The 27,602-nt window shown below is 60.5% G+C and overlaps 3 protein-coding genes across 18 annotated transcripts; 2 read left to right on the plus strand and 1 right to left on the minus strand.

The window, feature by feature from the left end:
* NFKB2 (nuclear factor kappa B subunit 2) lies at positions 1-8,109 on the plus strand. 3 transcript variants are annotated; one of them, XM_072739869.1, is made up of 23 exons: positions 1-430; positions 1,719-1,813; positions 2,090-2,171; positions 2,286-2,326; positions 2,592-2,690; positions 2,770-2,921; positions 3,155-3,261; positions 3,338-3,496; positions 3,788-3,892; positions 4,009-4,094; positions 4,201-4,339; positions 4,591-4,719; positions 4,836-5,042; positions 5,121-5,262; positions 5,670-5,784; positions 5,877-6,090; positions 6,241-6,410; positions 6,538-6,640; positions 6,772-6,923; positions 7,051-7,120; positions 7,321-7,493; positions 7,614-7,725; positions 7,827-8,109. In XM_072739869.1, the coding sequence occupies exons 2-23, from the start codon at positions 1,793-1,795 to the stop codon at positions 7,946-7,948; spliced, it is 2,700 nt and encodes an 899-aa protein (XP_072595970.1). In that variant the 5' UTR covers positions 1-430; positions 1,719-1,792; the 3' UTR covers positions 7,949-8,109. The 3 variants fall into 3 exon arrangements, with proteins under 3 accessions (XP_072595970.1, XP_025848571.2, XP_072595971.1); XM_025992786.2 differs by having other exon boundaries at positions 318-430; positions 7,824-8,109; XM_072739870.1 differs by lacking the exons at positions 1-430; positions 1,719-1,813; positions 2,770-2,921 and having other exon boundaries at positions 7,824-8,109.
* On the minus strand, positions 3,843-25,502 carry PSD (pleckstrin and Sec7 domain containing). Of its 14 annotated transcripts, none has more exons than XR_011997559.1 (18): positions 23,985-24,043; positions 23,037-23,095; positions 21,061-21,797; positions 20,677-20,779; positions 19,816-20,182; positions 18,637-19,077; positions 17,247-17,441; positions 17,013-17,093; positions 16,710-16,822; positions 16,121-16,179; positions 15,916-16,005; positions 12,245-12,678; positions 10,618-10,808; positions 10,463-10,533; positions 10,196-10,353; positions 9,881-10,025; positions 9,465-9,608; positions 8,196-9,006 (listed from the first exon to the last, which is right to left on the minus strand). XR_011997559.1 is itself a non-coding variant. In XM_072739863.1 (18 exons), exons 3-18 carry the CDS (start codon positions 21,712-21,714, stop codon positions 8,776-8,778), a joined length of 3,087 nt encoding a protein of 1,028 aa, XP_072595964.1. In that variant the 5' UTR covers positions 21,715-21,797; positions 23,037-23,095; positions 24,407-25,453; the 3' UTR covers positions 8,196-8,775. The 14 variants fall into 14 exon arrangements, 9 of the variants coding, with proteins under 9 accessions (XP_072595968.1, XP_072595969.1, XP_025848569.1 ...); XM_072739863.1 differs by lacking the exon at positions 23,985-24,043 and adding an exon at positions 24,407-25,453 and having other exon boundaries at positions 12,245-12,288; XM_072739866.1 differs by lacking the exon at positions 23,985-24,043 and adding an exon at positions 24,204-24,260 and having other exon boundaries at positions 12,245-12,288.
* FBXL15 (F-box and leucine rich repeat protein 15) lies at positions 25,401-27,546 on the plus strand. The gene is made up of 4 exons (XM_072739871.1): positions 25,401-25,531; positions 25,703-25,856; positions 26,187-26,692; positions 27,218-27,546. Exons 1-4 carry the CDS (start codon positions 25,479-25,481, stop codon positions 27,405-27,407), a joined length of 903 nt encoding a protein of 300 aa, XP_072595972.1. The 5' UTR covers positions 25,401-25,478; the 3' UTR covers positions 27,408-27,546.
* The last annotated feature ends 56 nt before the right edge of the window (positions 27,547-27,602 follow it).

A 27,602-nucleotide genomic window follows, 5' to 3' on the forward strand; every position in this document is an offset into this window, starting at 1 on the left:
CGAGCCGAGTAGCAGCAGGGACTGCCAGCTGTCTGGGGGCTGGCGGGGCGGGTAAAGAGACCGGAGCCGGGGCCCTTGGCCGGGAGATGGCGCCCGGTCAGCGAATCCAGCCTGCGACAGGTCCCCCCGCCAGAGCCCTAGCAGTAGCGGACCGTCACCCTACCTCCCGACCCCTCCGCCTGAGCTAGTATCTCCCCTCTAAGGGGCGTGCGTGAGTCGCTCCGGATTGGCTGCACGAGTCCGGAGTTAAACTTTCAGCCAATGAAAAAGGGCACGGGGCGTGACGCACGGAAACGTCACGGGAATTCCCCCCTCCCGGGGGTGGAAAAGGGGCTTTCCCGGCTGGAGCCTGGGTGGCTGTGGAGAAGTGTCGCGACCGGTCCGAGGTGGGTCGGGCCGGAGAGAAGCCGGAACCGGAGCCGCCGCCGCGGTGAGTGGCCGGGACGCGGGGAAGGGCGGAAGGAGGGCCCTTAACTAAGCGAGGCTCAGGGCTGGAGAGCGGTATATGCAAGCACACACAGGACGCACACGAACAAGACGTACGGATACTCATCGACATCCTTGTACAAAAAAACAAAACAAAACACGCGGACCCATACGTGCACCTACGCGCATGCGAACGAGTGCACAGCACTGTCCATGCCTTCAGACTCGCACACACGCACACGCAAACATGCTCACCCGTGCACAGGTGCCTGGACCCAGATCCTTCACGCACGAACTCCTATGTTCACCTGTGCCCTGGCATATCAAAACACGCTCAGACGCGTCCACACTGAGAAGTTCACAGACGCTCACCTGCACACAGCCCTGCTCACCGGTACGTGCACACTGACACCACGCACACACGACTTTCACGCACGCACATGGGACGACGCACACTATGCCTGTGATAGACACACACGGCTGTGGGCCTGGGGCCGGGGGCGTGGGCACCCGGAGCAGGTGCGGTGTGCGGATCCAACGACTGCTAAGATGTTTCGGGGAGAGGCAACAGAAGAGCCCGTCCCAAGAAGGAGACCCTGTTCCTCCCCGCCGCCCCACGGCCCCAGAGTCCGTTCTCGGGGCAGAACCCCGGGGGCCCCCGCCGGGAAGAGCCCCCGCCTACAGGCCGTCGGAAAGGAGGCCTTCCTACAGCAGGAATGTCCCCCCAAAAGCCCCCGGGTGAATCAGCCGTGGCCTCCCTCAGGGTAGAAAATCCCAAGGTTGCTCCAGGACAGGGGAGGGGGAGGGGGCGGGAGGCGGGCCTCGCCCGACCTGAGAGCGTCCCCCATCTTTGAAAGGCCCTCCAGTCCCCCGCACCTGCCCTGGGACGAGGAAGGGGGCCCAATCACCAGGGGCGCTTCCCTGGGCCTGGCTGCCCCTCTGCCCTCAGAGCCGCTACGGGGAGCTCGGAGGCCGCCGCCGACCTCGCGCCCCTCCCGCCGCGGGGGCGGGGCCAGTGGCGTCATTTCCAGGCCCGCCCCCTCCGGCCCCGCCTCCCCCTGGTATTTTCGGGACTTTCCTAAGCTGTTCTAACTTTCCTGCCGCTTCCCCGGCCCTGCCCAGCCCAGCTCCGGATCTCGCTCTCTGCCGGATCTCGCCCGCCACACCCGGACGGGTGGCTGGAAGAGATCAGACCCTCCCCCAAATCTGGGTCCCACTCGCCCCCCCCCTCGTGTCCTGATCTGTCTCTCCCCCCCCCCCGCCCCCGTCACTGCCCCCCGCCCCCACCTAAGGCGGGAGCCTGAAACACTCTGGGAAACAGAACCTGGCCGGAGCCACCAGACAGAGCCGGGCCTAGCCCAGAGACATGGAAAGTTGCTACGACCCAGTGAGTCACGCCTCCTGGCCCTAAAACCGGCCGGCTGCCCCCCATGTCTGTCTGTCTGTCTGCCTGTCTGTCGGAGGCCCCTCTGCCCCCCTACACCTGTAATGCCCTCTGATTATCTCAACCTGCTTGTCAGTCTGCCTGCCTGTCTGCAAACTTTTTCCAAGAGGAGCTTTTTATGGGTCTGGGGAGGAAAGGGAGTGGCTACCCAGGGCTGGGAAGTGGAAGGCTCTGGGGTGCCTCAGAATCAGTTGCCACCCTAATCTGTTTCCAAACCAGGGTCTGGATGGCATGATTGAATATGATGATTTCAAATTCGACCCGTGCATTGCAGAGCCCAAGGAGCCAGCCCCAGAGACAGGTTAGTGAGTTCCTTAGCTCCCCTTGTCCTAGAGAGGGGGGAGGGAGGAGCATGTGCCCTCTGACTGGGGGATGGCCCTGAAATCCTGGCTCAGCAAGGCCCCTTTGTCCCCAGCTGATGGTCCCTACTTGGTGATAGTCGAACAGCCTAAGCAGGTGAGTGAATGGAAGGGATGGTGTGGGAGGACTTCGGCTGTAGGGACCAGTGGGGTAGTTGTAGTTGGGTGGCCATGGGGAGGGTCACTGATCACGGAGGCCACTTCGGGTTGAAATGGTGGACTGCTACTGATCACAATGGAGGTGTTGTGGTTCAGGAGAGACACTGCCAATTGTGGTCACTGATGGCTGGGAGTGTGACTGGCTTGGGGGGAAAAGAGGGGTCCCTCCTGTTCACATTGTCAATCTGCCCTGGGACGTTCAGCGAGGCTTCCGATTTCGATATGGCTGTGAAGGCCCCTCCCATGGAGGATTGCCAGGGGCTTCCAGTGAGAAGGGTCGGAAGACTTATCCCACAGTCAAGGTGAGTCAGGATGGTGCTGGATGGAGGGTGGGCTAAGAGTGTGTTCAGGGGCATTACTGACAACCCTCACCCCTCCCAGATCTGTAACTACGAGGGACCAGCCAAGATTGAGGTGGACCTGGTAACGCACAGTGACCCACCTCGCGCTCATGCCCACAGCCTGGTGGGCAAGCAATGCTCGGAGCTGGGGGTCTGCGCCGTGTCTGTGGGGCCCAAGGACATGACTGCCCAGTAGGTGCCCCCTCATTGCCTCCCAGTCCTAGGCCCCAGCCTGCCTCTGTGAGTTTAGCATCTGACCAAGGAGAGAGACAGGTTGGCCTCAGAACCCCAGGCCCCAAGTGAAAACCAGGAAGGCTTCCTGGAAGAATGAGGGCTGAGCTGAGGCCTGGCAGTAGAGAGGGTGCCTCAGGAGGAAAGAACTGCCTACAAAGCTTCTGACTCCTCCGCCCCCTCCCCCCACCCAGATTTAACAACTTGGGCGTCCTGCATGTGACCAAGAAGAACATGATGGAGATTATGATACAAAAACTTCAGAGGCAGCGACTCCGCTCCAGGCCCCAGGGCCTTACTGGTATGGGGGGGAGGAGGGGTCGTGGGAGGTGAGGAGGGGGAGGAGTGCAGGGGTCACATATATGTCCACTACCCAGAGGCTGAGCGGCGGGAGCTGGAGCAAGAGGCCAAGGAGCTGAAGAAGGTGATGGACCTGAGCATCGTGAGGCTGCGCTTTTCTGCCTTCCTTCGAGCCAGCGATGGCTCCTTCTCCCTGCCCCTGAAGCCAGTTATTTCTCAGCCCATCCATGACAGCAGTGAGTATCCTGATCATCTGGGGTGCCAGGTCTAGGTGCCAGAGGGAGCATGGGGGGCAACCTCAAGCTGTAGAGTCAGACAGGCCTGGGTTTGAACTTGACCTGCCACATATGAGCCAAGTGATCTTGAGCAAGTCATTTCCCCAGTATGGCTTCCATCTTGGGGAAATGAAGATACTAGTAGTTCTTGTACATCTTGGGGTTGTTCAAATAATAATACAAAGCACCTGATTCCATAAATGGGGCCATGGCTGTTATTTTGCCTCAAGTAATTGCTATCCCACCCCACAGAGTCTCCTGGGGCCTCGAACCTGAAGATTTCTCGAATGGACAAGACAGCTGGGTCTGTGCGGGGTGGAGATGAGGTTTATCTGCTTTGTGACAAGGTGCAGAAAGGTGAGGCTGGGAGCCTGGGATGCTGGGTATCAAGATGGGGAGCCAGGGCAGCTCTAGGACAAAAGGCCCTGCAGATTCTATTAGGAGCCATGGCCATGCTTCACTCTTCCCTATAGATGACATTGAGGTTCGGTTCTACGAAGATGATGAGAATGGATGGCAGGCCTTTGGGGATTTCTCTCCCACAGATGTTCATAAACAGGTACCCCAGGGCCAGGGCTAGGGCCAGGGCCAGGGCTGGAGGCTGAACTGGGCCAAGGCCTCAATAACACCTTCTGTCTTCCTCTGCCCCCCCCCCCACCCCCCAGTATGCCATTGTGTTCCGGACACCTCCCTATCACAAGATGAAGATTGAGCGTCCTGTAACCGTGTTCCTGCAACTGAAACGCAAGCGTGGGGGGGATGTCTCGGACTCCAAACAGTTCACCTATTACCCTCTGGTGGAAGGTGGAGCTGGGCTGAAGGGGGTGGAAGGCAGGGGTGCGGGGGGGGGGGGGGTGTAGCCTGGGCTGGAGTGTCCCAAAGCTAGATCAGGGGACCCATGAGTCAAGTCAGGAGTGGGGAAGGTCCCAGGAAGAGGTGGTCCTAGGAGGCAGCCTGAGGGCTTTTGAGGGAGGGCCATGACCAAACTCAGGACAGAGCTCTTGAGGCTGGTGCATGAATTGGGGTTTTGACATCTCGTTTCCCTCTGGCCGCAGACAAGGAGGAGGTGCAACGGAAACGGAGGAAAGCCTTGCCCACCTTCTCCCAGCACTTCGGGGGTGGCTCCCACATGGGTGGAGGCTCTGGGGGTTCGGCTGGAGGTTATGGAGGAGCTGGAGGAGGAGGTGAGGGGCTGCTGGTGGCGGGAAGGGGGATGGAGGAGGGAGGAGTGACGGGGAGAGAGGTTGTGGGGAGAGCCCTGGCTGGTGCCTCCTACCCACAGCCCGGCCTGTATCCGCAGGTGGCAGCCTCGGCTTTTTCCCCTCCTTGGCCTACAGCCCCTACCCGACCGGCTCGGCCCCTTTGGGCTGCTACCCCGGAGGCGGGGGCGGGGCGCAGATGGCCGCCGGGGCGCCTGGCGTGGATGCCGGGGAGGAAGCCGCAGAGCCGAGCGCGTCCCCCCTCACCCCCCAGCGCGAACCGCAGGCCCCGGAGCTGCTGCAGCGAGGTACAGCCTCTTGAATCCGGGCGGTCGGGGCGCTGCGGGTGGGGACCGAGCCCGCGCCCACGCCCCTGTCGCCCCCAGCCCGGGAGTACAACGCGCGCCTATTCGGCCTGGCGCAGCGCAGCGCCCGAGCCCTGCTGGACTACGGCGTCACGGCGGACGCGCGCGCGCTGCTGGCGGGACAGCGCCACCTGCTGACGGCTCAGGACGAGAACGGAGACACGTAGGTGGGCCAGCGGGAGGAAGGGACACCCGGGCTCCCACGGCCAGGCCGGACTTGGAGGGCGATGGAAGGTCGTGGGGTGCGGGCGGGGAAGGAGCCTGAGCCAGGGCTGTGGAGTCGGAGAGACCCGGTTCCAAGTCCGGCTTCACTACGTACTAGTTGTGCTCAAGGTACTTGATCGCTCCCCGCTTCAGTTTTGTAGGCTGTTAAAAGAGCACAATGATAGTACTTATATACTGCACTGGGTGTTCAGAAGGATTCAGTTCAGGTGCAGCGATGCCTCCGGAGACGTCTGGGTTCCACAAGCCCCAGGGACAGAGATCGTGGAAGCGGCGGGCGTTTTGAGGGCAGTGGATGCTCTGAGTGGCCTGGCTTGCTTGGCTACATTCTTGCTCCCCACCCCTCAGGCCGCTGCACCTGGCCATCATCCATGGGCAGACCAGTGTCATCGAGCAAATAGCCCACGTCATCTACCATGCCCGGCACCTGGGTGTTGTCAACCTCACCAATCACTTGCACCAGGTGAGGGGCACCAATTGGTGAGGGGGCAGGAGTGGGAAGGCAGGTGGGCCTAGGTCAGGGGCGGACCTGGCTCATTCTGCCTGCGTCCCCAGACACCACTGCACCTGGCGGTGATCACCGGGCAGACGAGCATGGTGAGCTTCCTGCTGCAGGTGGGCGCAGACCCGGCACTGCTGGATCGGCACGGAGACTCCGCAGTGCATCTAGCTCTCCGGGCCGGCACCAGTGCCCCCGACCTGCTGCGCGCCCTGTTGCGCAGTGGGGTTCCCACCATGCCCCAACTGTTGCACATGCCGGACTTCGAGGGTGAGTTTTTCACCCCCTGCAGACTGGGGGCAAAGGTGGAGCCCAGGGAGGACACCTGGCAAGTGCCTGGTGTGAACATGAGGCGTTGAGGCCAGCTGGTCAGGGGCCATGTTGGGGATGGCTGCTATAGGCTGAGTATCTGTGTCCTAGGCCTGTATCCAGTACACCTGGCAGTCCGTGCCCGAAGCCCCGAGTGCCTGGATCTGTTGGTGGACAGCGGGGCTGAAGTAGAGGCTGCAGAGAGGCAGGGGGGCCGAACAGCTCTGCATCTAGCCACAGAGATGGAGGAGCTGGGATTGGTCACACATCTGGTCACCAAGGTGGGACCGAGGACTGCTGAGGGTGTGGGGCTGAGGGTTGTAGAAACAAGGACGGTGAAGATGCATGGGTAGGGGCGGCCAGCCAGTCAGTAGGTGCTGTGATCAACCACTCCCTTGCACCCCACAGCTCCGTGCCAACGTGAATGCCCGCACCTTTGCGGGAAACACACCCCTACACCTGGCAGCGGGACTGGGATCCCCCACTCTCACCCGCCTCCTTCTAAAGGCTGGTGAGCCTCATCCTTGGGGCATATGAATGGGATGCCCCAAGGTTGGGGGGAGGAAGAGGGGTGCCTCCCAACCCCCACTTTGCAGTTCTTAATGTGGGCTCCCATCTTCTCATGACTACCTCCCTCCCCAGGTGCTGATATCCATGCAGAGAATGAGGAGCCCCTGCGCCCACTGCCTTCGCCCCCTACCTCTGGTAGTGACTCAGATTCTGAGGGACCTGAGAGGGACGCCCGAGGCAGCTCCCGGGGCCATACACCTCTTGACCTCACTCGCAGCACCAAGGTGAGGCTAGTGAGAACTAGAAGCACCAGGGAATGGGGTACCTGGGCTTATGGATGGGGCCCCGAGAAGCTGCACCTGGGCTTGGGGACTGGGATGGGACGTCATGAAACTGAGGCTGTCTCCCCAGGTGAAGACCTTGCTGCTAAATGCTGCTCAGGACACCATGGCACCTCCCCTGACCCCACCCAGTCCTGCAGGTGAGATCTCTTCACCCACTGCCAGGCCCCAATCCCTACTCACAGAGGTCTCTTCTTTAGAGCCTCTGAAGGAGGGCTCCCTTGCTCCCTCCCTGTTGCCACCCGCTGCCCCAGGACTGTGAGAGTCCCATGAGAGAAAGGTGCCTGCCTGTGTCCATCTCTGGGGCTAACAGACACATCTGTGTGTGTGTCCCTGCCAGGGCCAGAGCTGCCACTTGAGGATGCAGTCCTACAGAATCTAGAGCATCTGCTAGATGGGCCAGGAGCCCAGGGCAGCTGGGCAGAACTAGCAGAACGGCTGGGGCTGCGCAGTCTGGTGGACACATACCGGAAGACTGCCTCACCCAGCGGCAGCCTCCTGCGCAGTTACAAGGTCAGCTGGCGCCCGCCCCTGCTCCATGCCTGGCTTCTTTCCTGTCTCAGCTCTCAGGTGCTCCCTTGGCCCCAGGGCTCCCGACCCAACTCTGATCTCACTCGTCTTCCTTCTCTCCAGCTGGCTGGTGGGGACTTGGCAGGCCTGCTGGGCGCCCTGTCTGACATGGGCCTGGAGGAAGGAGTGAGGCTGCTGAGGGGCCCTGAGGCCCGAGACAAGCTGCCCAGCACAGGTAAAGGGGTCCTACTGGGAAGGCAGATCCGGGCCTTGAGGGTGGGAGGCCTAAGACCTTGACTGTTCCCTTCGCCCTCCCTGTGCCCACTCTCCTAGCAGAGGTGAAGGAGGACAGTGCATACGGGAGCCAGTCGGTGGAACAGGAGGCAGAGAAGCTGGGCTCACCCCCTGAGCCACCAGGAGGGCTCTGCCATGGGCACCCCCAGCCTCAGGTGCACTGAACTGCTGCCCACCAACCAGCCCCCTCCCTGGCCCCCTCTGTACAGCACCCCTGCCTATTCCAGTTCTTATTTAACACCCCATGCCCACCCCTCAGTTGGGGCAAATAAAGGATTCTCATGGGAAAGGGAGGGGATACAGCACCCTTCCTAACTTATGGCAACCCCTGATGTGACTCTTGTCCCTGGAACCATCTGCCTAACCTGGCCCCAAGCCAGGTACTGGAGAGAGGAGAAGGAGGCACAGCCAGCAAGTCCAGAGCAGTTTTAATGGGAGTGGAGGCTGTACAAAGGGCAGGACCCACTGAAGGAGGGAAAGCAAGGCCGTGCTGTCCCCCGACTGTGTAGGGGGCCTAGGCATGGATACCCTTCCTCCACCTCTGGAAAGAGAGAGGGTGAGTCTCAGGAAGGAAGGAGGGAAAACCAGCTTAGCCCCAACTCCTGGCCTCTATCTGAGCCAGGCCCCAGGATGGAGGGGGATTGCTGGTGTCGGGTGGGGGTGGTCTCAGCAGAAAGCAGAAACGTCAGGCCTCCCCCCCAAAAAAAGCATCAAAAGTCCAAAGGGCCCTGGCCCCTCCCCCCCCAGCCTCCCACCCCTCGTACGAAAAAGTGCAAAACATTATCACAAAATGGGGGTCTCAGAGGGGCCCCTAACCTAGGCTCCAGAGGCCCATGGCCTAGCCCTGCCCTGCCCCGGACACCGCGTCCGGCGCGGTCAGGCTCTGGGCCAAGGGGCCCTCATGGGTGACCCGAGGCCGGCCCGGGCTCAGGCAGGGCTATGTCATGCAGGTGCCCAGCAGGTGCCAACCCCCCACGCTCCTACCCTCAACTCAGAGCTTCCACCGCCCACTGCTTGCCCCTGTGCGAGGCTCTGAGCCAGGACACTGAGCCCGGGGCTGGCTGGAGGGGTTGGCCTGTAGGGAGGGACTGGAGTGAGGTGGGGGGAGTCCATCCTCCGTGCTCCCGGCCTGGGCCAGTGCTGCCTCTACTGCATCCAGCTCTTCACTGCCTGCCTTCAGCTTGACCCGAAGCAGCGCTGCATATGTGCCATAGCGGGATTTCTGAGGTAGAGGGGCAGTGGCTGTGAGCCTGCTCTCCACCCTCTGCCCATCTCACCCCCATCTGGACCAAGGAGGGATGCCAAAAAAGGCTAGGAGACGGCAGGTTCTCGCCCACCTCTGAGGCCCCCAAAGCCTCCAGGGACTGTGACATGATCCCCTGGTAAGTTGGTTACCCTCTCTGGGCTCTCTTGAGGCTGCATATTATAACAGGTAACACTTCTGGAGCCTGGACTAGTTGGGAAAAGTGAGCACTTCAGCACCTGACAGACCTCATCTCACTTCATTACCCTAGTGGGTATGGAATGTCATCCCTGGCCCATAGAAAAGGAAACAGGCTCAGAGGGGTAAGCAGTCTGTCCAAGGTCACCCAGCTGGTCCCATCCTCCTAGAGCCTGTGCCCTTAACCACTAGCCTGAGCCTCCCTGATGGAGAAAGGAGCCATAGGGCGGGAGGTTCACCTCGAACTCCAGGTAGGCCTCCTTCTGCCGCTGCTCGTCAGCCTCCTTGCCCCGGGCCTTCCGGCCCAGTTGCGCAGCCCGGTGCTCTCGCAACTCGCTTGCCATGGCCTTCAGCTTGGCCTCGTGGGTCCGCACCTGCTCCTCCTAGAGGCCAGGGGGAGTGCAGTCAGGGTCACTAGTATATGTAGTGCCTTTGTGCAAAGTTTTTTAAAAAGGTGCCCCATCCTTTGGACAGGCAAAGCACCACGTCTAGGTTAACACCTTCATAAGTGGAGTGGAAATGATTCAGCCTTCATTCACCCCCGCCCCAGGCCAATGTCCTGGTGTGGTGGACATCTACATAATCCCACACCGCAGTCGGGCTGGGCCTGCCCCACTCCATCCCACTGGCACCAAGTGGATGGAGCTGGCGGTACCTGGGAGAGGCGGGTGGCAGCACTGGGCAACAGAGGGCGGCTGAACTTCCTCTGGGAGCTAACAGCAGCTGGGAAGGGGGGTGCAGAGAACATGGCAGCCACCACATTGATGCGAGTAATCCAGGACTGCATCTGCTCCAGGTTCCTAGGGAGACCACACTGCCGCTTAGGGCCTGGGCCCAGGATTCCTGTCCAGGGATGCCTGGCCTGGCTCAGGGTGTGGCCTGGGAAGAAATGAGGCAATCCAGGGACAAGGGAGGGGAGCACGGTGGGAGAGGGGCAAAGCGGTCCAGATGGCAGGAGGAGGGCACTCACGGGGCCTGGAAGAGGAAGACCCGCCAGTCAGCTGTGCGCAGGTAGAAGACATGGGGCCTCTTGCTGTAGTCGCTGGCACGTGTGGCCAGTGCGTGGTGGATGCTGATGGCATTCTTTAGCTCCGCCTCTGATAGGGCCTTCCCGGGCTGATACTCCTCCTGCAAGGGTGCCCATCTTGTCCTGGCCATGGTCCCTGCCCCGCCTAGCCCAGCCCACCCACACTCCCCTGAGCCAGCTCAACCCCAACCCCTTGGGCTGGCCCCGCACCTTCTGCAGGTAGAGGATCATGCCCTTGAGGATCCCGTGGAAGCTCTTCCAGCCCCGCTTGCCCCGAGGTGCTGGGGGGAAGGAAGACAGGTCAGGGGGCCTGAGACAGGCCCCCTCCCCTCCATCCCCCAGACCCTCCCCACCCAGCCACGTACTCTTCCTGCAGTCAGGGTCTGCGTGCACCTTTCGCACCAGTGCCCCATGCTTGTAGACTGCAGCCCCAGGCTCAGGAGTCAGGTCCAGGAAAGGGCTGGAGCCGCTGCCACTGCCCCCGCTGACCCTCTTGATGACCTTGGGGTTGGGGTCGGCCAACTCAGACAGAGAGCGTCTCAGCTCCTCCTCGTCTCTGCAGGTGTGATCACCTCAGAGGGGGCTGGCCTTGCAGCCATGACCCCCCCTCAGCCCTAGCCTCTGCCCACCCAGGAAAGCACCCCCTTGTCTGCCCCTCACAGGGTGGGCTCCCCTCAACCCGAGGCTGCTGGAGCCTTATCTCCCACCTCACACCACATCTCCCTGGGGGTACTGGAGCCTGGACTAGTTGGGAAAAGTGAGCACTTCAGCACCTGACAGACCTCATCTCACCTGTGCCCCCTGCTCAGGTGAGATTCCTCTAGGTAGCACATCTCCTCACATGTTAGAGCTTGGCACGGGAGGGCCATGACTGTCCCTTCGTCCCCATCCTCTCTGTTTCTGCACACACACACCAACCCCCCACCCTACTCCACAAGGGCAGATGCACATCTGACTCAGCGGTCTCAACCACACCCAGCAACACCCTTTGCTCATAGTTTGTTGGCTAAATGGTGGCAGAAGTAGCTTCCTAGTGATCGCTGAGTAGCTCTTGGTCAGCAGGCTCTGTTATCCTCTAAAGAGTCAGGTTCTGTCCTGTCACTTTGTTGATCAAAAACCTGCAGTGGCTCCCTATCACCTCCCACGTAGAGTCTATGCTCTGCCAACACTGTCTCTTTCTCCTTCCAACCTCCAGCCAGCCAGGCCTGCCTCCTCTTGGTCTCCTCACCCCACACTCATTTCAGCCACCACATAGTTATTTGCCTCCCAGATATTAACTCCCCTCTCGCCAAATGCTTCCCTTCTTTCAAGGCCTGCCCCAAGTCCCAGTGTGCACGCCAGTCTGGAGCTCTGCCTCCTCTGAGGTCTTGTCTCCTGCAGGTTGGGAGCCCCCAACCCAAGTGACTCATGCCTGGACTACCAGCAGATACCAGCAAATATGAGTGATCGTAGTGACTGTTTAGATGAGGCTTTGCCCTTCAGACAGGGGGCCCCAGGCTGAAACTGGACCTCCTCCCTTAATTGGGACTCCTCTAAGATTCAACTCTGAGTCTGTTTCCACTGAGACTGCCAAGAGTAGACAACGTTGTCCCTTGTTCTGTGATACTCTGGATTCCCTAGGACCCGAGAGGGGCCTCTCGTGCTACTGGTCAGGGCTCTACTTCCAGAGACTTCTGCTTTCCCACTTGAGTTGCCAGGGGACCTTCCCTTTATAGTTTCAGCACTCCTCTCCCAGGCCTGCTGACAGTGGCCACCCACCCCAACCTAGCTTGTCATAACAACCCAGCTAGAGAAGAGACACAGAACCCCAAGCCCAGGCAGCCATCTCCAAAGAAGGAAGTGAGGCAGCCTCAGTGCTTCTCATGGCCTCACCCGCCTACCCTGCCCCACAACCTAGCCTGGACTGACAGGCGCTGCCTGAGCACTCTCAGCCTCTCGGGGCAGCCCCTTCCCCACACCCCAGCTCCCTCACCACACAGCCCCAGGACTCACATGGCCCACTGCAGCTTTTCATTCTTGATGGAGCTGTACAAGGCCTGGTGTGGAGGAACAAATCAGGCAGGTATGGGTCATTCCTGGGGGAGGCAAACCATGTACCCCAATGCCAGAGCTCAGAGCCCTCCCTCCCAACTCAGGAGAGGAAACAATGAGGAGTGTGGGGCAGCAGGGGGTGTAATGAGCAAGAACACAGGCTCTGAAACAGAACTGGGACACGGAAGACACAATACTGTGTCACTTCTGCTGCAGAACTTTGGGCAAGTATCCATGGGGAGAACAAACGTAGTAACGGTGTGTAACGTAGGGCAGGCAATCAGCATAGGGCACCCAGGCATACGATCGATGCACAATAAATGGCAGCTGCTATTATCTTTGCTGTTGTTTTGAGGGGTCATCCAACCCAGATCCTGGGTGGGAGAAGCACAGCCCTGGAAGGAATAGAAAAGAGCATCCCACGAAGCTCTCCTTTCCCCAATCGTGTGTGTTGGCCCTGTTTCCATAGGATAAACCCCACACAACATATGGGGAAACTGAGGCCCAGCAACAGGTATTCACTCTGTCACCTCCCTCTCTGGCTAACAAAGAACATACTCTCATGGCTCCTAACCCCTGGGCAAACTGAGCACTTAACCCAGCCCAGACAGCCACAGCAAGTCTAACGCCAGGATTGCGGAGTGAACACTAGTCTAAAAGGCAGAAGTCTTAGCTTCCAAATCCTGCCCACCCCAAGCTCCCTGTGACCTCCTGAAGCAGTCAGTGCCCCTCTGTACATCTGTCATGGGGGACCTGTGGGGGCAGCAGGGTGGTCAGAGTACAGCATGGGCTCCAGGAGTTGCAGAGGGGACCCTTCTTGGGAGTGGCCTGCAGTGTGAGTCCACAGCTGCACCTCCCACTGTGGGGGCGATTACACCAGCCTGTCTGTGAGTGGGTGTGTCCCCAGCATGTGCGTGTTGGGCTAAGCGTGTGGCGTGTGATGCTGCCTGCGTGAGCTGGGTGCAGTGGTGACGTCGGTGCCTTCTCCGCGATGGGACACAGCCCCCCACCCCACCACCAACATACCACAGTCACAGCCACAAGGTTAGCCCAGCATTCCACACATGCACACCCTATCCAGGGGTGGGTACATCTCACAGCCTCCACCCCCTACACAGCACATCCCAGCCTTATGCACACACAGCCCTCCCAGCACACCCTCACTCTCCAACTCTGGCCAGGAGGTTGAAGTGGCCACCCAGATCCCGCCCGTCTGCGGCCTTCCAGTTCAGCCCCCGCCCCTCGGAGGACCCTCTTTGGCCCACAACCACGTCTTCTTTCCAAAGTCCTAAGCCCTATCGGTGAGCCCCGTCACGCTCCCAGCCGGAAGACCCAAAGGCCCTTTGCTTTGAGATGCCCACCTAATGCGACGGTCTGTGCCCTTCCCCCTCCAGTCCATGCCCACTCCTGGCTACCCATGGCCGCTGTCCCTGCTGGGCTTCCCCGCTCAGTCCGGCCGGTGCCTCCGTCAAGCCGCCCCCTCAGCCCCGCCGCCCTCCCCAACCCCCTCGGCCCCCTCGGCCCCCTCGGCCCCCTCGCCCCCAGCCTGGCGTGGGCCGCGGCCCCCACGCCCTCACCGCCTTCTTCTTCTTGCGGCTCTGCAGGCGGCTGACCACCAGGTCGGTGTAGAGCACCGGCTTGAGACTGCGCGAGCGCTGCGGCCAGCCGTAGCACAGGGTCTCGGCGCCGCGGTGGGTGCGCCCGTAGCGCACGGAGCACAGCGAGCGCGAGCGCAGCCGCCCGGCGCTGCTGTGGATGCTGTTGACGCCGATCATGCTGGCCCGGCCGGCGCGCCGCGGCCCCCGGCCATGCCCCCGCCCGCCCTCGGCCCGGCGGCCCGGCGGCCCGGCGGCCCGGCGGCCCGGACGGCCCGCGGACGGCCCCCTCGACAGCCGGCGCGAGCGGCCCGGCCCGGCCCGAGCCCGGCCCGGCTCCCACCGACGCACGGAGCGCGCGGCGGCGGCGGCGGCGGCGGCGGCGGCGCTGTCGGCTCTGCGGCTGGGCGCGAGCGGGAGGGGGCGCCGACGGGGAGGGAGGGCGAGCGCGGGGGGCGGGGACGGCGCAAAATGGAGGCGCCCGACCGCGCGGGGCCCGCGGCGCGCCGCCACGGGGCGGAGCCTCAGGGGCCGGAGCCTCAGGGGCCGGCCCGGGAGCGGCGCCGGGAGCCCCTCGGCCCGCGGCTGCCAAGGTGGGCGGACCCTGAAGGGTCTGCAGCCCCCTCCCCCTCCCGGCTCGTCCGGGCTGGGGCACCAGCGGCAGAGGAGGTCGGAACGCGTCCCCTCGGCCGCTTGCCCCCACCCCCGAGGCAGGACAGGACACGCGGGACGGTGGCAAAGGATGGCGGCGGCCGTGGAATCGCACCAGCCTCATAACTCACCCAGCCGAAGGCAGCTCGAACGCCCCTCGAACGCCCCTCGAACGCCCGAGGCTGTACGTCCCAACTCACGTAGGCACGCCCCAGCTTACATAAACCCACTACCACTACCGAGATCACCAATCCACTCACCCCGACTCGCAGACACTACGAATTCTGATGCACACCTCAGAACGTAGTCTTTCACTCATGCAACCCCTATTCACGATGCATGCCATAAATCAGCCAATTTTTAGATATACACCCTGATACACAGAAACACCCAACGTACACCCCAACTCAGACACACTATATCGTAACCCCTTAAAGCACAAACAGACCCCAAGCCGAAGCCCCTGATTTACCAACTCCGTAAAGCATATATATGCAACTCAACTCAAACTTATACCTCAACTCTTTGACACCCCATACTCACAATGGACACCTCCCACTCTGATATATTCCCAAACTCGGAAGCCTAACACATCCGAAGCTCACAGTCGCACCCAAAGACACTCCTGTGCAGTCACACGTATGCGACGGCCCAGAGACCCCTTTGCCAACCCTAGAGGTTTCAAGAGTCCAAGCTTCCTTGCATAAAACCAACGGATCAGAGAAAAGAGTGAACCTACAGGACAGGGACACCCTCTCCTCCCACGCATACCAGTCCCAGTGTAGCTCCCTGTGTAGCTAAACCCCTCAAGTGTTGGCGTCTGAGAGCAGGGCTGGGCAACAAGGGAGTCAGAAGAGCAGTGTCTAGTCCCAGGTTGAATGTAACTGGCTTTGAGACCTTGGAAAAGCTTTTGTCCCATTTGGACCCCTCTACCTCTGGGTCCCTCCTGGGCATTGGTACCAGAAGGGCCTTTGTGGCCATCTGTCCTGGGGTAAGGGGCGGAGCAGGAGGAGGGAAGCAGTGCACCTGTGTGTCCCCGCCCTACGCTGGGGCCCCTCCCACCCTCAGTGAATACTGGAGGAGAGGCACTGAAGAAGGCCAATGCAGGGTTCAAGGCCGCCTGATCGCTGGTTTTTGAGAGCCGCCTCCCCTCCCCCCACTGCGCGCGGCCCCAACTGCACGCCAGTGCGCATGTTCCGGGGGAGCCGGCGTGTGGGGGTTGGGGGAGGGGGAGGTACCCGAGCTGAGTCACTAGAGGATCCAGCGCTAAAGCTGGGGGGCCTCCAAGCCCCTCACCTCCTCCACCTCCACGCTGCCGACAGGCCCCCATCCCTCCACTCCAGCAAGCTCTACCCTACCCCTCCTCCCCTCACCCCCCCTCCCCACCTTGAGCAGCTCCCTGGGGAAGTCTCCGCCTTCATTGAGGCCCTCCAGGTTTCCGATGAAGTCTCCACAGGTCATGCGCTTCCCAATGTTCTAAGTGAGGGCACAGAGGCCTGTGAGGGGGGCCTTGGGCCCCAGGCCTTGAAGTCTCTGGACGAAGTCTGTTTTCTGGGTTCCCTCCCGCCAGCACCCCCCCACCCCCACTCACATGGCCGTGGAGATCGGTGTTGAGTAGCATGAGAGCGCAGGTCAGCGTGTGCGCACCGTCTAGGGGAGAGTTGACATTCAGCCTCGGCCATCTCCCAGGGCCACCTCCCAGGGACTCGTTCCCACAGCTATCCTCCAGAGCCTTCCAGTTCATCTCCTGTCCCTTTTGGCCCATAGTCACACTTTTGTACATAGTCATACTTTTTCACATCCCCATAGTGAACCCTACCTCCTCATGCCAAAGATCTCTCTTTTCCAGCAGATCCCTAAAAGGGACCTCATCCCCAACACCTGCATGCCTCTGTGAGTATGCACTACTCACAAGCCAGTTATGCTGACCAGTGCAGCCAAATCACATTGTATGTGAACAATGGCATGCAAACACACCTGCTCTTCACAACACACCATAGACCCCAGCAAAGCCTGCCCACACCCACAGTTCTACACTCATGCAGCCACGTCAGCACTGCACACATGCATGCTCACATGCCTGCAAGCTTGTGCATGCATTCACTACTCCACACACACTCCTGCTCCTACGCACGTGCCCATCTGCCTCAGTGACCACCCCTGCCCCCTGGCTTCCTCACCCTCTGAGGACAGGGCTCCGGGATTGCACTGGAAGTATCTCTGGGAGAAGTGGGCCAGCACGCGCTCCCGTTCCTGGGTCTCACCCATTAAGGCCAGCTCCTTCAGAAACACCCTGGGGATAAGGGAAGAGGGAGCACATCACCCCTACACGAGGTCCCCTAACCAGGCAGCCCCAACTTCTGGCCATGCCCAGCCAGCCTGGGAAGGATGACATCAGGGCAGCTTAGGAGAGGCACACGGGCTCGGAGGAGGCACACCAGGTCCAGAGAGTGGGGGCCACCCTCCAAAGGCTCACCACCCACCTGAGAGCTTGGTCCAGAGTCATGCCAGTGAAGACAAAGAACTTGAGGTACTCGCCAGCCACAAGTTTGCTGAAGTCATTGCTGTGGGCAGGACAGACAGATAGGTGGAGTCTCAGGAGAAAGGGTCAAGGGGCCAGATGGGGGCAGTTAGCTAGAGGGGATGTGGAGGTGTGACCGTCTGGGATGCATTCTCCCCCCTACCCCTCCCTTCGAAGTCCCAACCAGCGGCTTTACTTCTTGCCCAGGTGCCGCGCCACGTCAGCCTTCCTGAAGCCGTCTAGTCGGTAGAGCCTCTTAGCTAGGCGCTGTGCAGCCTCCAGGTCTGCTTTCTGCCCATTGGACAAGGTGTCTGTGCTTCCCAGGGCCAGCCGCTCTGTGCTGTCCAGCTCTGAGTCTGAGTCGGACACCAGCTGGCTCAGTGGTGGTTCGCTGCCAGGGTAGAACACCAGCTCAGAGGTGAGGCAGTCCCTCTGGGGCCATTTGGATCCTTCCTGGGCCTCCAAACCCAGAAGGCAGAGAGGGCGAGACTGGGGCATGGGGAAAGCCTTTTTCTTTTCTCCAGAGGACACTGTACAGGTCCTATCAGCTGATTCCATACTTACTATCTCTCTGTGGTAGTCCTACATCAAATTTAACCCACATCCCTCATTCTGCTGTGGGAATTTTGACTGCTTCTCCAAAGCTCCCTATGGAGTTCGCTATTAGGCACAGGTTTCCCGTCTCCACGCTGGCCCTACTGAGAACATAGTCCTCTATCTCTGAGAATATGGGCAAAGGTGGGCTATAGATAGGCTGCCAGAGAGGAACAGTGTAGGGTCAAACAATGATTTGAGGGCAGCAGGGACACCATCCCACCCTATGTCTTTCTCCTTCTGGCCTTTTAGGGAGGGGAGCCTCCTCCTTGGTCCTTCTCTTCCACCCACAAAGAAGCAGGCTCTGGGGTAGAGGGGACTGGGGGTCAGCATGCACCCCATTCATCCCCTGTCTCCTCCTCCCCTTCCCTTCCCGCCCAGCTGCTCTACTCGCAAAGCCACCTGTCACCCCAGAGACAGAGGCCGGAAACTCCTGGTTGCTAGGCAACTGTCTCCCCGGCCACCCCCTCCTGTTGCCATGGCTTCATGACTGAGAGGGTAGCTGGCAGAGGGAGAGCAGAAAGGTTAGACTGGTGACAGGACTTCCTGGAGAAGGGTGAGAGGCTCCTGCCTGAAAAGGGGAGGTGACAGGGGAGGGAGGCAATGGGAGAGGCTGGTGGCTGCACCTTTGAAAGAAGCCTCCAGGTGGGGTAGGGAAAGGTCACAAGACTTCTAACCAGATGAGAGGCTCTGCCTGGGGAAGGAAGGGCCTTCCTGAGAAGAAAAGAGGGCATTCTCTGGGAACTCTTCAATCTAGAATCATGGTTTTACTAGTCACTGGATGTGAGACCAAGGGAGGAGGCTGTGAGGGACTCCCCATCACCGCCAGTAGTAGCCCTCCACATGGAAAAACTGACATCCGCATCCCCTAGCCATTCTTTCAGGGGTCAGGAATATAAACTACATCTTTGCACTGAGGCCCTTTCCCTTGGAGCAGCTGTACCTGGGGCCCCGGGGGACCTCAGTTCTGAGGAACCAAAGGAATCACTCACCTGCCCAGGGGTGCCGCCCCCAGCCCAAAGCTGTCCTCTGAGTGGCAGGGACTAGGGGGCTCCCTCCCTGGGGCCTGCTTGGCTCCAGTCTCTGCCTCCTCTTCTTCCCTTCTCTGTGTCCAAGGCCCATCAGCAGCGGAGCTGGTACCAGAATCTGGCTCAAGAGGTGCAAGTGGGGCAGGAGCAGGCGGGTCAGGCCGGGGAGCAGGGGGTTGGGGAGGCAGCTCAAAGGTGAAGAAGGGGCTCTGGGTTGGGCCAGGTGAGGCCAGGGCCTCCAGCGAGGCGAGGCTGGTGTAGGAGGTGCCCTTGGCTCGGTGTGACTCCAAGATGGCTTCAAACACACAACTGAAAGAGTCAGGCCCATCAGCTGAGGGGCTGGTCCCAGGTAGAAAGGGCACAGGCGACTTCAGAGGCCCAGGGTGGGGCATCCGGGTGCCTGGCCTGCAGGGGCAGAAGAGTCTCGGATCAGGGGCCAAAGGACAGTTCTTGGGTAACATTTTACTGAATTCTCATATGACTCTGTGAAGGGGATTATCACCTCCTTCTCACAGGCCACTAGTCTTCTAAAAAAGCCACCTAGGTAGGGAGTCCCCACTACAGGCTGACCAAGCTATTCAGTCCCCCTGAGGCACCCCAGCCTTACCCATCCCTAGCACCCAATCATTTCCTCTCTTCCTTCCTGCTAATCTCCCTTTCTCCTCCTCCCTGATCCTCTCCCCTCCTGCCATCCCATTTCTATTTCTGGCAACATCTTAGGAGAAGAAGATGAGGCTCCAAGCTGCAGTGGGGTGTGAGACGGAGAGGAAAGCCCCCACACTCCCCACTCTCCTGCCAGGATCCAGGATCCAGGATCCGGGTTGATGCTCCCATGCCCCCAGGCTTGATTCTAACCCCTCACTCTGCCTCCTGTTCTTTACTGGAACCCCTTTCCTGCTCTGTCCTGGCTACTCCCTACCCCATGGGCTCTTTCTGACAGCCCCCCACCCACACCCCCAGCATTCTGCTAGGCCTGGGGCCTCTGTCCTGAATCTCCAGCTGCATCGCCCTGTTACACCACTAGCTTGGTCCTGACCCTCCCAGGCCCACCCTCATCTTCCCCTCCTGTCCCTCTGACCCCAGCTCTGCCTTTGGGCCAGCTCCAAGGAGCAGGCCACGTTCTTGTCCCACTCCCCCACTCACCGGGCCCCCTCTGAGGCCTCAAACACCTCGTCGTCCACATCCTCTTCCCCACCTGCCTCGTCCTCGTCCTCATCCTCATTGTCACTGCCCAGGCTGGGATAAGGGCCAAGGCGTGGACTGGGACGTGGGGCAGGTGGGCGGGCAGTGCCAGGTGGGCCTTCAGAGCTGGGCTGACTCTCGATGGCCGAGTCAGCCTCCTCTCGCTCAGCCAGCACCTCATCGATGTCGGTCTCGCGGTAGCACCTCAGGGGCACCGTGTCCAGGTCCGTCTCGGAGTACTTGGCTGCTCGCCCCACAGCCACCCCAGAGCCCTGCCCTGAGCCCACCCCAGGTGGAGATGGGGGGGCCTGCTCTGGGGGCTTAGCACCTGCAGTGTGCATAGGCATCCTGGTCAGGAGGTTATCCTGCTCAGCTCCCTGTCTGGATTCTGTTCTAGGAAGGAGCTCTTTCCTGCTGCCTCTTATTGGCAGGAAGTTCTTTCACTGTCTAGCCACCATTCTTCCTGCTACAAACTCAGCTTGTTCTTGGTGCCAGTGAAGCTCGTTTCAAGTCAAATTGTTGTCAAATAACTTCAAGGGGCCTGAGGGAGACCAGCTTCTTTTGTCCTTTATAGAATGACTCTTGATATCCTGCCATCCCCTCTCTCCACAATCTAGCATCCTCCAGGTGCCCAACCCAGCCATGATCCCCCTGACCCTCCATCCTAACACAGATGGGAAATTTGAGGCTTGGAGAGGCATTAGTCAACTTATGAGCCCAGGAAAGGATTGGGGGGAGATTTAAAGGAAGGCTCCCTACCGTGCCTCAGCTGCTGTGGAGAAGGCCCTGCCCTGTTCCCTTCGCCTCAGTCCAGGATCTTACCTGAGCTTGGGGGGTCCAGGGAGCCATAGAAGAATTCCCATTTGGCTCGAGCAATTCTCTGGGCATGAGAGGAGACTTCCCGGGGGGAGGACCAGGTGTCCCCCTAAGCCAGGGAGGGAGAGAAAGACACAAGCACCCAGAGATAAAACCATACATACAAAGACACAAGAACACAGGACCGAAACACAGAAAGAAAACCACACAGGGACAGATATAGAGGTACCAAGGTGCAGGGACAAACACGGAGGGCAAGAAAGAGACAGATTTAGGAGAGGTAGACGAATTTGGCATGAACAGCAGACAGGCCCAAAACTGCCAAGGGGCCAAGCCTTGCCCCTTTGCTGGGACTCTGGGGTTCCAGGGGGCCCAAGGGAGGTCACTTACCTGGTTCAGGAGTCCACTGTCAGCAGGTCCTGGGAATAGCTTGGCCAGGTGCTCAGAGGGTCCCCCCAGCCCATTGGGGAGAGAGGAGTAAAGGCCATCTGCCCCAACCTGAGGTTGGGCTGGTGGCCCATGTATAAGGCCCTGTCTGTCAGGCAGAGCTGAGCCTCCACCAGCTGGGAGTGGGTCTGATGTGGATGCCTCTAGCCGTAACTTCCTGTTGGAGCCAGGCCCCAGGGCTGGGGTGGGCCTGGGAGGAGAGACCCCACCCAGGTCCCAGCTCCGACTCAAACCTCCAGGAGCAGGTAGCCCATTTAGTGGCCTCACACTGGCCTTCTCCACAAAGCGGAATATGACCACAGAGCTCTGTGCCCCCGGTGGGGGCTGCCCAGTAGGTGAAGAGGGTGCCCAGGGTGAGGGAGCAACACGGGGTGAGGGGGGGCCACGCAGGGGTGTACAGGGTGCTGTCACACGTCCCAGTTCCCGGCCTCGGGGACCAGGACCTGCCACCCGCCGTAGCAGGGAGCCTGTGCTGCCATACATGCTGGCTGGGGGACTTTGTGGCACTGGGCCTTCGGGGAGCCAGCGGCGTGGGCATCGTGGTGGGGAGATGGCACAGTCGCCCTCCGAGCAGAAGCGCATGGCACCCTGGGCCATGCTGGGGCCTGGGGTCAGGCTGGGGGGGCAGGGATGGCGAGGCCAGGCGGGGAGTGAGGGGGCAGCATGCTCTTCGGACAGGCCTGCAAGAGAGGAAGGGGAGCAGAGGGTAAGCTGCAGGGGAGGTGGATGGGCAGGAGAGCAGAGACAGAGAGGGGAAAGCTGAATGGGCCATCTAAGTGCCAGAGGCTTAGCCCATCCTAGGAATGTGGCATCATTAACCCCACCCCTAGCTAGAAGTGATCAGGCCTCCTACTTGGGCTACTTCCATGAAGGCCTGAGGAGAAAAGAATTGTATCCCTAATGGGCCCCAGGCTCTCTTCCTTCTGTCTGGGGGCCGTGAGCATCACCTTGGGAGGAAAAAGGAAGCTATTTCAGAAGTTGAGTGAGTTCAGAGTCCCTGTGGCATTTTGGAGGTACTTCTGGTGGAGGAGGGGGAAGGCTGGTAGCCCACACTCTGGATCAGGAGTATCAGTCAGTCTTAACCATCATACAGCCATGCCCCCTCCCCAGAGTCTCTCTTAAGGAGGCCCCTTACTCAGTGAGAGAGAACTCAGGCTTCCTAGAAGGAAAGGCAAGACGATGGAGGGGGATGTTATAGAGGGATCATGAGGGGCTGAGAGGCACATGGTGAAGGGGAGAACTGAGGCCTCTACTCCTAATGTATACATGCTGAATGGGAAAGGGACATTCTTGTTCTCTATACAGGTACACACACTCATACACACACACAGACAAATAATATCAGTACACAGTTGAACATATTCCTAGGCAACACCTCCAGCACACATGGACCCAGGCACACACACATACACACACATACACATTGCCCAAAGACACACCCTCATACACTCTCACAGTCATAACAAATATGTGTGTAATGGAAAGGCACATGCTTATTTTATACACATACTGTCATCAAACAAGAACACACAAAGAGACACCCAAATATACACACAGGCCCTCATTCTCCAATGCACACAAACACAGGCGTATTCAGACACAGAGACCTACTAGTCACACACAAAAATACAGATGTACCTCACACACATACTTAAGCAGGAACATACACACCCTCTCCCCCAACCCCCACCAGTCACCTGTCTCTGGGTGGGAAGGCTGCACCAGACCCTGTCTCTCCTTCCCTCTTAAAAGAATGACAGATCTTATCCAACCCTTAAAGGGGTAAAGGGGCCTCTGGTGGCAATGCAGGGTAGGGGCAGAGGTCAGGAGCAGCAACCCTGCCGGGCAGGTTTCTGAAGCTCAATGGGGGCCCAGGGCATCCCCACTGCAGCTCCGACAGGAGCTGCCTCAGTACTCACCGCTGCTCGCCTGGAGCTGGGGCCGAGGAGAGGCGGGGAAGAGGCTGGGCCCAGCTCAGCTGTGAAGGCAGCGCGGCTCCCGCTTGCTCCCGCTTGCTCCAGGCCCGCCTGCCTCTCAGTCCCTCCCCCTCCCCCCTACGCGCGGCTCAGGCAGAGCTAATCCCCCCCACCCACCCCCCGCCCTTTTCCGGCCCTGAGCCCGGGAGGCTGGCCCCCCTTCCCGACGCTAGGTCCCTCCTGGGCTCTCCCGCCAACCTGAGACCCGCCCCTGACGAGGAGGAGGATGTATGGAACCCCCGGTTCTGTTCCCAAGACCCTCACGTGCCCCACCCCAGTCGTCCCTTGCCTCCACCGCCCCCCGAGCCACACGCCGGACCCAGCTGCACTCGCGTGTCCCGCTCCAGACCCCACGCGTGTCCCTAGGAGGTTGCCACATGACCTGTTACATGCCACACGCGCTCCCGCCCCCACGAGCACGCGTCCGCGCCAAGCACACCGTATGGGTGTAGACCGGACCCGCCCCCTAAATCCAGGAGACCATCAACTTATGGGAGAGAGATATGGGGAGAGACCAAACCCTAAGAGGTTCTGCGTTTAGGATCCAGGAGACCCAACCCTGACCACTCGCCCAGGATGCAGCAGGAGGGATGTTAGTCAGACGTCAGAAAGAACTTCCTTGCTGTCTGAGTTAGGTGTCCTGCCTATCTGAGGGTAAAATGTTAGACGGGATGACGCCAGGAGTGGAGGAAGTGGGGAGCAGGCAACCCTTGTGCCCTTGGCCAAGGTAGAAGGGGGCCCAGCTATTTTAGGAAAGCACTGCCAGAGTTACTATGGCAACTGCTCTCCTTGGGTACGCCAGGGCATGCAGGTGGTGACCTCGGAAGAAGGGGTCCGTTCGGGCAGTCAGGGGGCGCGAGGACGTGCGCGGCGGGGGCGCGCGGGGCTCACCGCGGGGAGGGGCGGCGCGGGCTCCGCGTGGTGCTGAAGGGGACAGCGCCAGATTTGTCGCACTGCGCAGGCGCAGAGGCGCGAACAAAACGAGGAGGAGGAGGAGGAGGCGCGCGTCCCGAGGTGGTGCGCGCCTACAAGGCTCTATCTTAGCGGAGGTCGGTTCTCCCACCTACCCCCTCCCCAAGCAGGCTAAGGAAGAGGAAGCAAGTCCCTCACCCAAATTAACTCTCTTTGGTCCTTCCCTGCTGCTGGCTTCTCCCTTCTTGCTGCATTGGGGGGTGGGGGAGGGTGGAAGGGATTCTGGGAAAACTAGGATGCCTGAGTTTTCTATCGCGACTCGCTTGGCCCTGGACAAGACGCGTCCTCTCCAGGGCCTCGGTTCCATCTTTAAAATGGAGCAACAGCACAGAGCTGCTCACCTTGCAGAAGTGCCCGAAGCCCTGATGAAATAATGGATGGGAAGCAGTTTTCGTGATGCAGAGGGAGATGAAGAAGCGGCTGCACGAAGGGAGAGCGCAGCCCTGCTAGGGGGCAGCTCTCGGCGACAGTAGTAACCCTCAGCGTCCTTCACACCCTCCCCACCAATGGATGATGGGGAAAGTACTGCTCCGGGGGTTCCCCAGAGCGGACCCCGGAACCAGGAACTGCGGACGCGGTGAGAGGGCCGCCCAGAGTCTGAGCTTAGAGTTGTGGCACATCACTGCCCCCAGAGCGGGCCCAGCCCCAAATCCCACAACTAAATCCCCAGGTCAACCGAGAAGTGGTAGTCCTGGTGGGCTGGGTTGAGCACTCATTCTTCTCAGGACTCTAGACCTCCTGGGGAGAAGATAAGGACCCAGCTGGAGAGACAGTCCTTCTTAGCTCCTTCTAGGTCTCTCCCCTCGAGGTGCAAACCCATTCCAAATCTTCTGGGAGTGGACGGGGCTGGACAGCTCCGTACTTCACAACTAACCAGGAATGAGAGGTTTGGGCAAGTTTGCTTGATGAAGGAAGAATACTTCTAGCTTCGCCCATTCGATTCATTCAACAATTATTGGGCACCTACTACGTGCCAGAGAGTAAAAGCCTGGATAGTTTCTCCCCATTTTTCAAAGTCGCTAAGCGCGATCAGAGGGCAGAGGGTAGGCCCAGAACCTTGGAGTCTTGGCTCCGCCCCTTCTGCGTTTGGCTTTGCCTGCTCCTCCCATCACCACTTCACTCAGAGGCGGCCACTGGCCCAAGACGAAAAAACAGCCAGTCTCTTCTGCACCATCGCGTTCTCCAGCTTCAGTTCTCAAGCCCTGTAGCCGAGAAAGCGAGATCTGATGTTACGCCATCGGTCTGTTCCGCTCTCAGTTTCGAGATCCATCCGGAACGCTTTCAGATAGGATCCTCAGTGAGACCGCACTCGATTGAATCGGTCTGTCTCTGCAGCCCAAGGAGGCGGATTCGCTGAGGCCGCTCCACGGCCAAAGCGAGAAGACCTTACTGCGCACGCGCAATAGGCAGCCGATGGAGCCACCGATGGAGCCGTCCGGAGGGGAGCAAGAGCCGGGAGCCGTCAGGTACCGAGCACCGGAGGGGCCGAGAAAGGGAAGAAGGACCTAGGGGAGGGGAGCTGAATTGGGCCGTGTCTGGGGGCCGTTCTTAGGAGCCCGGGCGCAGAAACATAACCGAGGCGGACTCGCAGGTGACAGCGGCCCGGGACGCCACCGCCACCGCCCCTTTACCCGCAGGCTCCTGGACCTGCCTTGGGAAGACGTGCTGCTCCCACACATCCTGAGCCGGGTGCCGCTGCGCCAGCTGCTCCGGCTGCAGCGCGTCAGCCGGGCCTTCCGGGCGCTAGTGCAGCTGCACCTGGCGGGGCTGCGCCGCTTCGACGCCGCTCAGGTGAGCCGGGGGCCAGAGCCCCGCCTCGTCTGGGTACCGCCCCCGCCCCGCCTCCAGCCCAGCCCCCAGCCCAGCCCCCAACCCAGCTGTCTACCCTTACCCGTCCTCCCGGGCCTACAGGAATGCCCGGGAAGCGAGCCCCCCTGCGGGAAGTACTCTCAAAGGGCAGTACCGGGTTTCAACTCTGTAGGCACTTGGGATCTCTCCTGGGAGAGCAGATGGCAAGCCCCGAGGGCGGGTTGCCCCCGGGAAAGAACTTCGGGTGCGGAGAGGCGGCACCCGTCCCGCCCCCGGGACCCGCTGAGAGTCGAGGTGCCTCCCTGCCCGCAGGTGGGACCGCAGATCCCGCGGGCCGCATTGGCCTGGCTGCTGCGGGACGCTGAGGGGCTGCAGGAGCTGGCGCTGGCGCCGTGTCACGAATGGCTGTCGGACGAGGATCTGGTGCCGGTGCTGACGCGGAATCCACAGCTGCGGAGCGTGGCGCTGGCCGGCTGCGGGCAACTGAGCCGCCGCGCGCTGGGGGCGCTGGCGGAGGGCTGCCCCCGCCTGCAGCGCCTTTCGCTCGCGCACTGTGACTGGGTAGATGGCCTGGCGCTGCGCGGCCTCGCCGACCGCTGTCCGGCGCTTGAGGAGCTGGACCTCACCGCCTGCCGTCAGCTCAAGGATGAGGCCATCGTATACCTGGCGCAGAGGCGCGGCGCGGGCCTCCGCAGCCTCTCGCTGGCAGTCAACGCCAATGTGGGGGACGCCGCCGTCCAGGAGTTGGCTCGGAACTGCCCGGAACTCGAGCACCTCGACCTAACCGGCTGCCTCCGCGTCGGGAGCGACGGCGTCAGGTGCCTGGGCATGGCATGGGATCGGTGGGTTGGGAAGAAAACAATCACTTACTTAACTTCTGGGTTAGGGGCGGGCTGTAGCTGCCGAAAGGCAAAACTGTGGTGTCTGGATTTCTCTGCTACCACGGCACCCCCATTCAGACCAGGAAAGGCCTCTAAGATTGCCTAGTCCATAGAGCCCATAGTAAAACAAAAACAAAACAAAACAAAACAAAAAAACCCAAAAAACACTTTTGAACCAGTATTTACACATTGGCAGATTTCACAGTCAGATTTCTGGCTTTTCTTCAACAAGGGGAAAACCTTGAAATCCTGGGCGGAGCTGAGGAGCAATTCTCCCCTTTAAGAGGCAGGAGGAAGTCTCGGTTTCACGGGAGACATTGAATGTATGACTCCATTTGGCCCCCTCCCTCGTTTATGGAGGGAAAAAGTATGCTGAGTTTGAGGGAGGCAGGGGCTTGGCTGGCTCCCCCACCGCGGGCGAGGCGGCTCCTGGCCCCTAGGCTCACCCGGCTCCTCCCCCAGGACATTGGCCGAGTACTGCCCGGCCCTGCGCTCGCTGCGGGTGCGGCACTGCCACCATGTGGCCGAGCCCAGCCTGAGCCGCTTGCGGAAGCGCGGCGTGGACATCGACGTGGAGCCGCCGCTGCATCAGGCCCTGGTGCTGCTGCAGGACATGGCAGGCTTTGCACCCTTTGTCAACCTGCAGGTCTGACTTGCCTGCGAATGGGGCACAGCTGGACTGTGTGGCGGGGCCTGACTGAACTGTAGGGAAACTGGACCGTGGGAGCCTCTGGATAGAGGCGGATGCCCTGCCCCACCCTGGAGCTTCAAATAAAGAGCTTTTTACCCCCTCTTGCCTGGCGCTGCTGCCCTGTTGGAGATAAAGGATATGAAACTGGGAGACAAG

Source organism: Vulpes vulpes, chromosome 15 (assembly GCF_048418805.1).
Source record: "Vulpes vulpes isolate BD-2025 chromosome 15, VulVul3, whole genome shotgun sequence".
NCBI lineage: Eukaryota > Metazoa > Chordata > Mammalia > Carnivora > Canidae > Vulpes > Vulpes vulpes.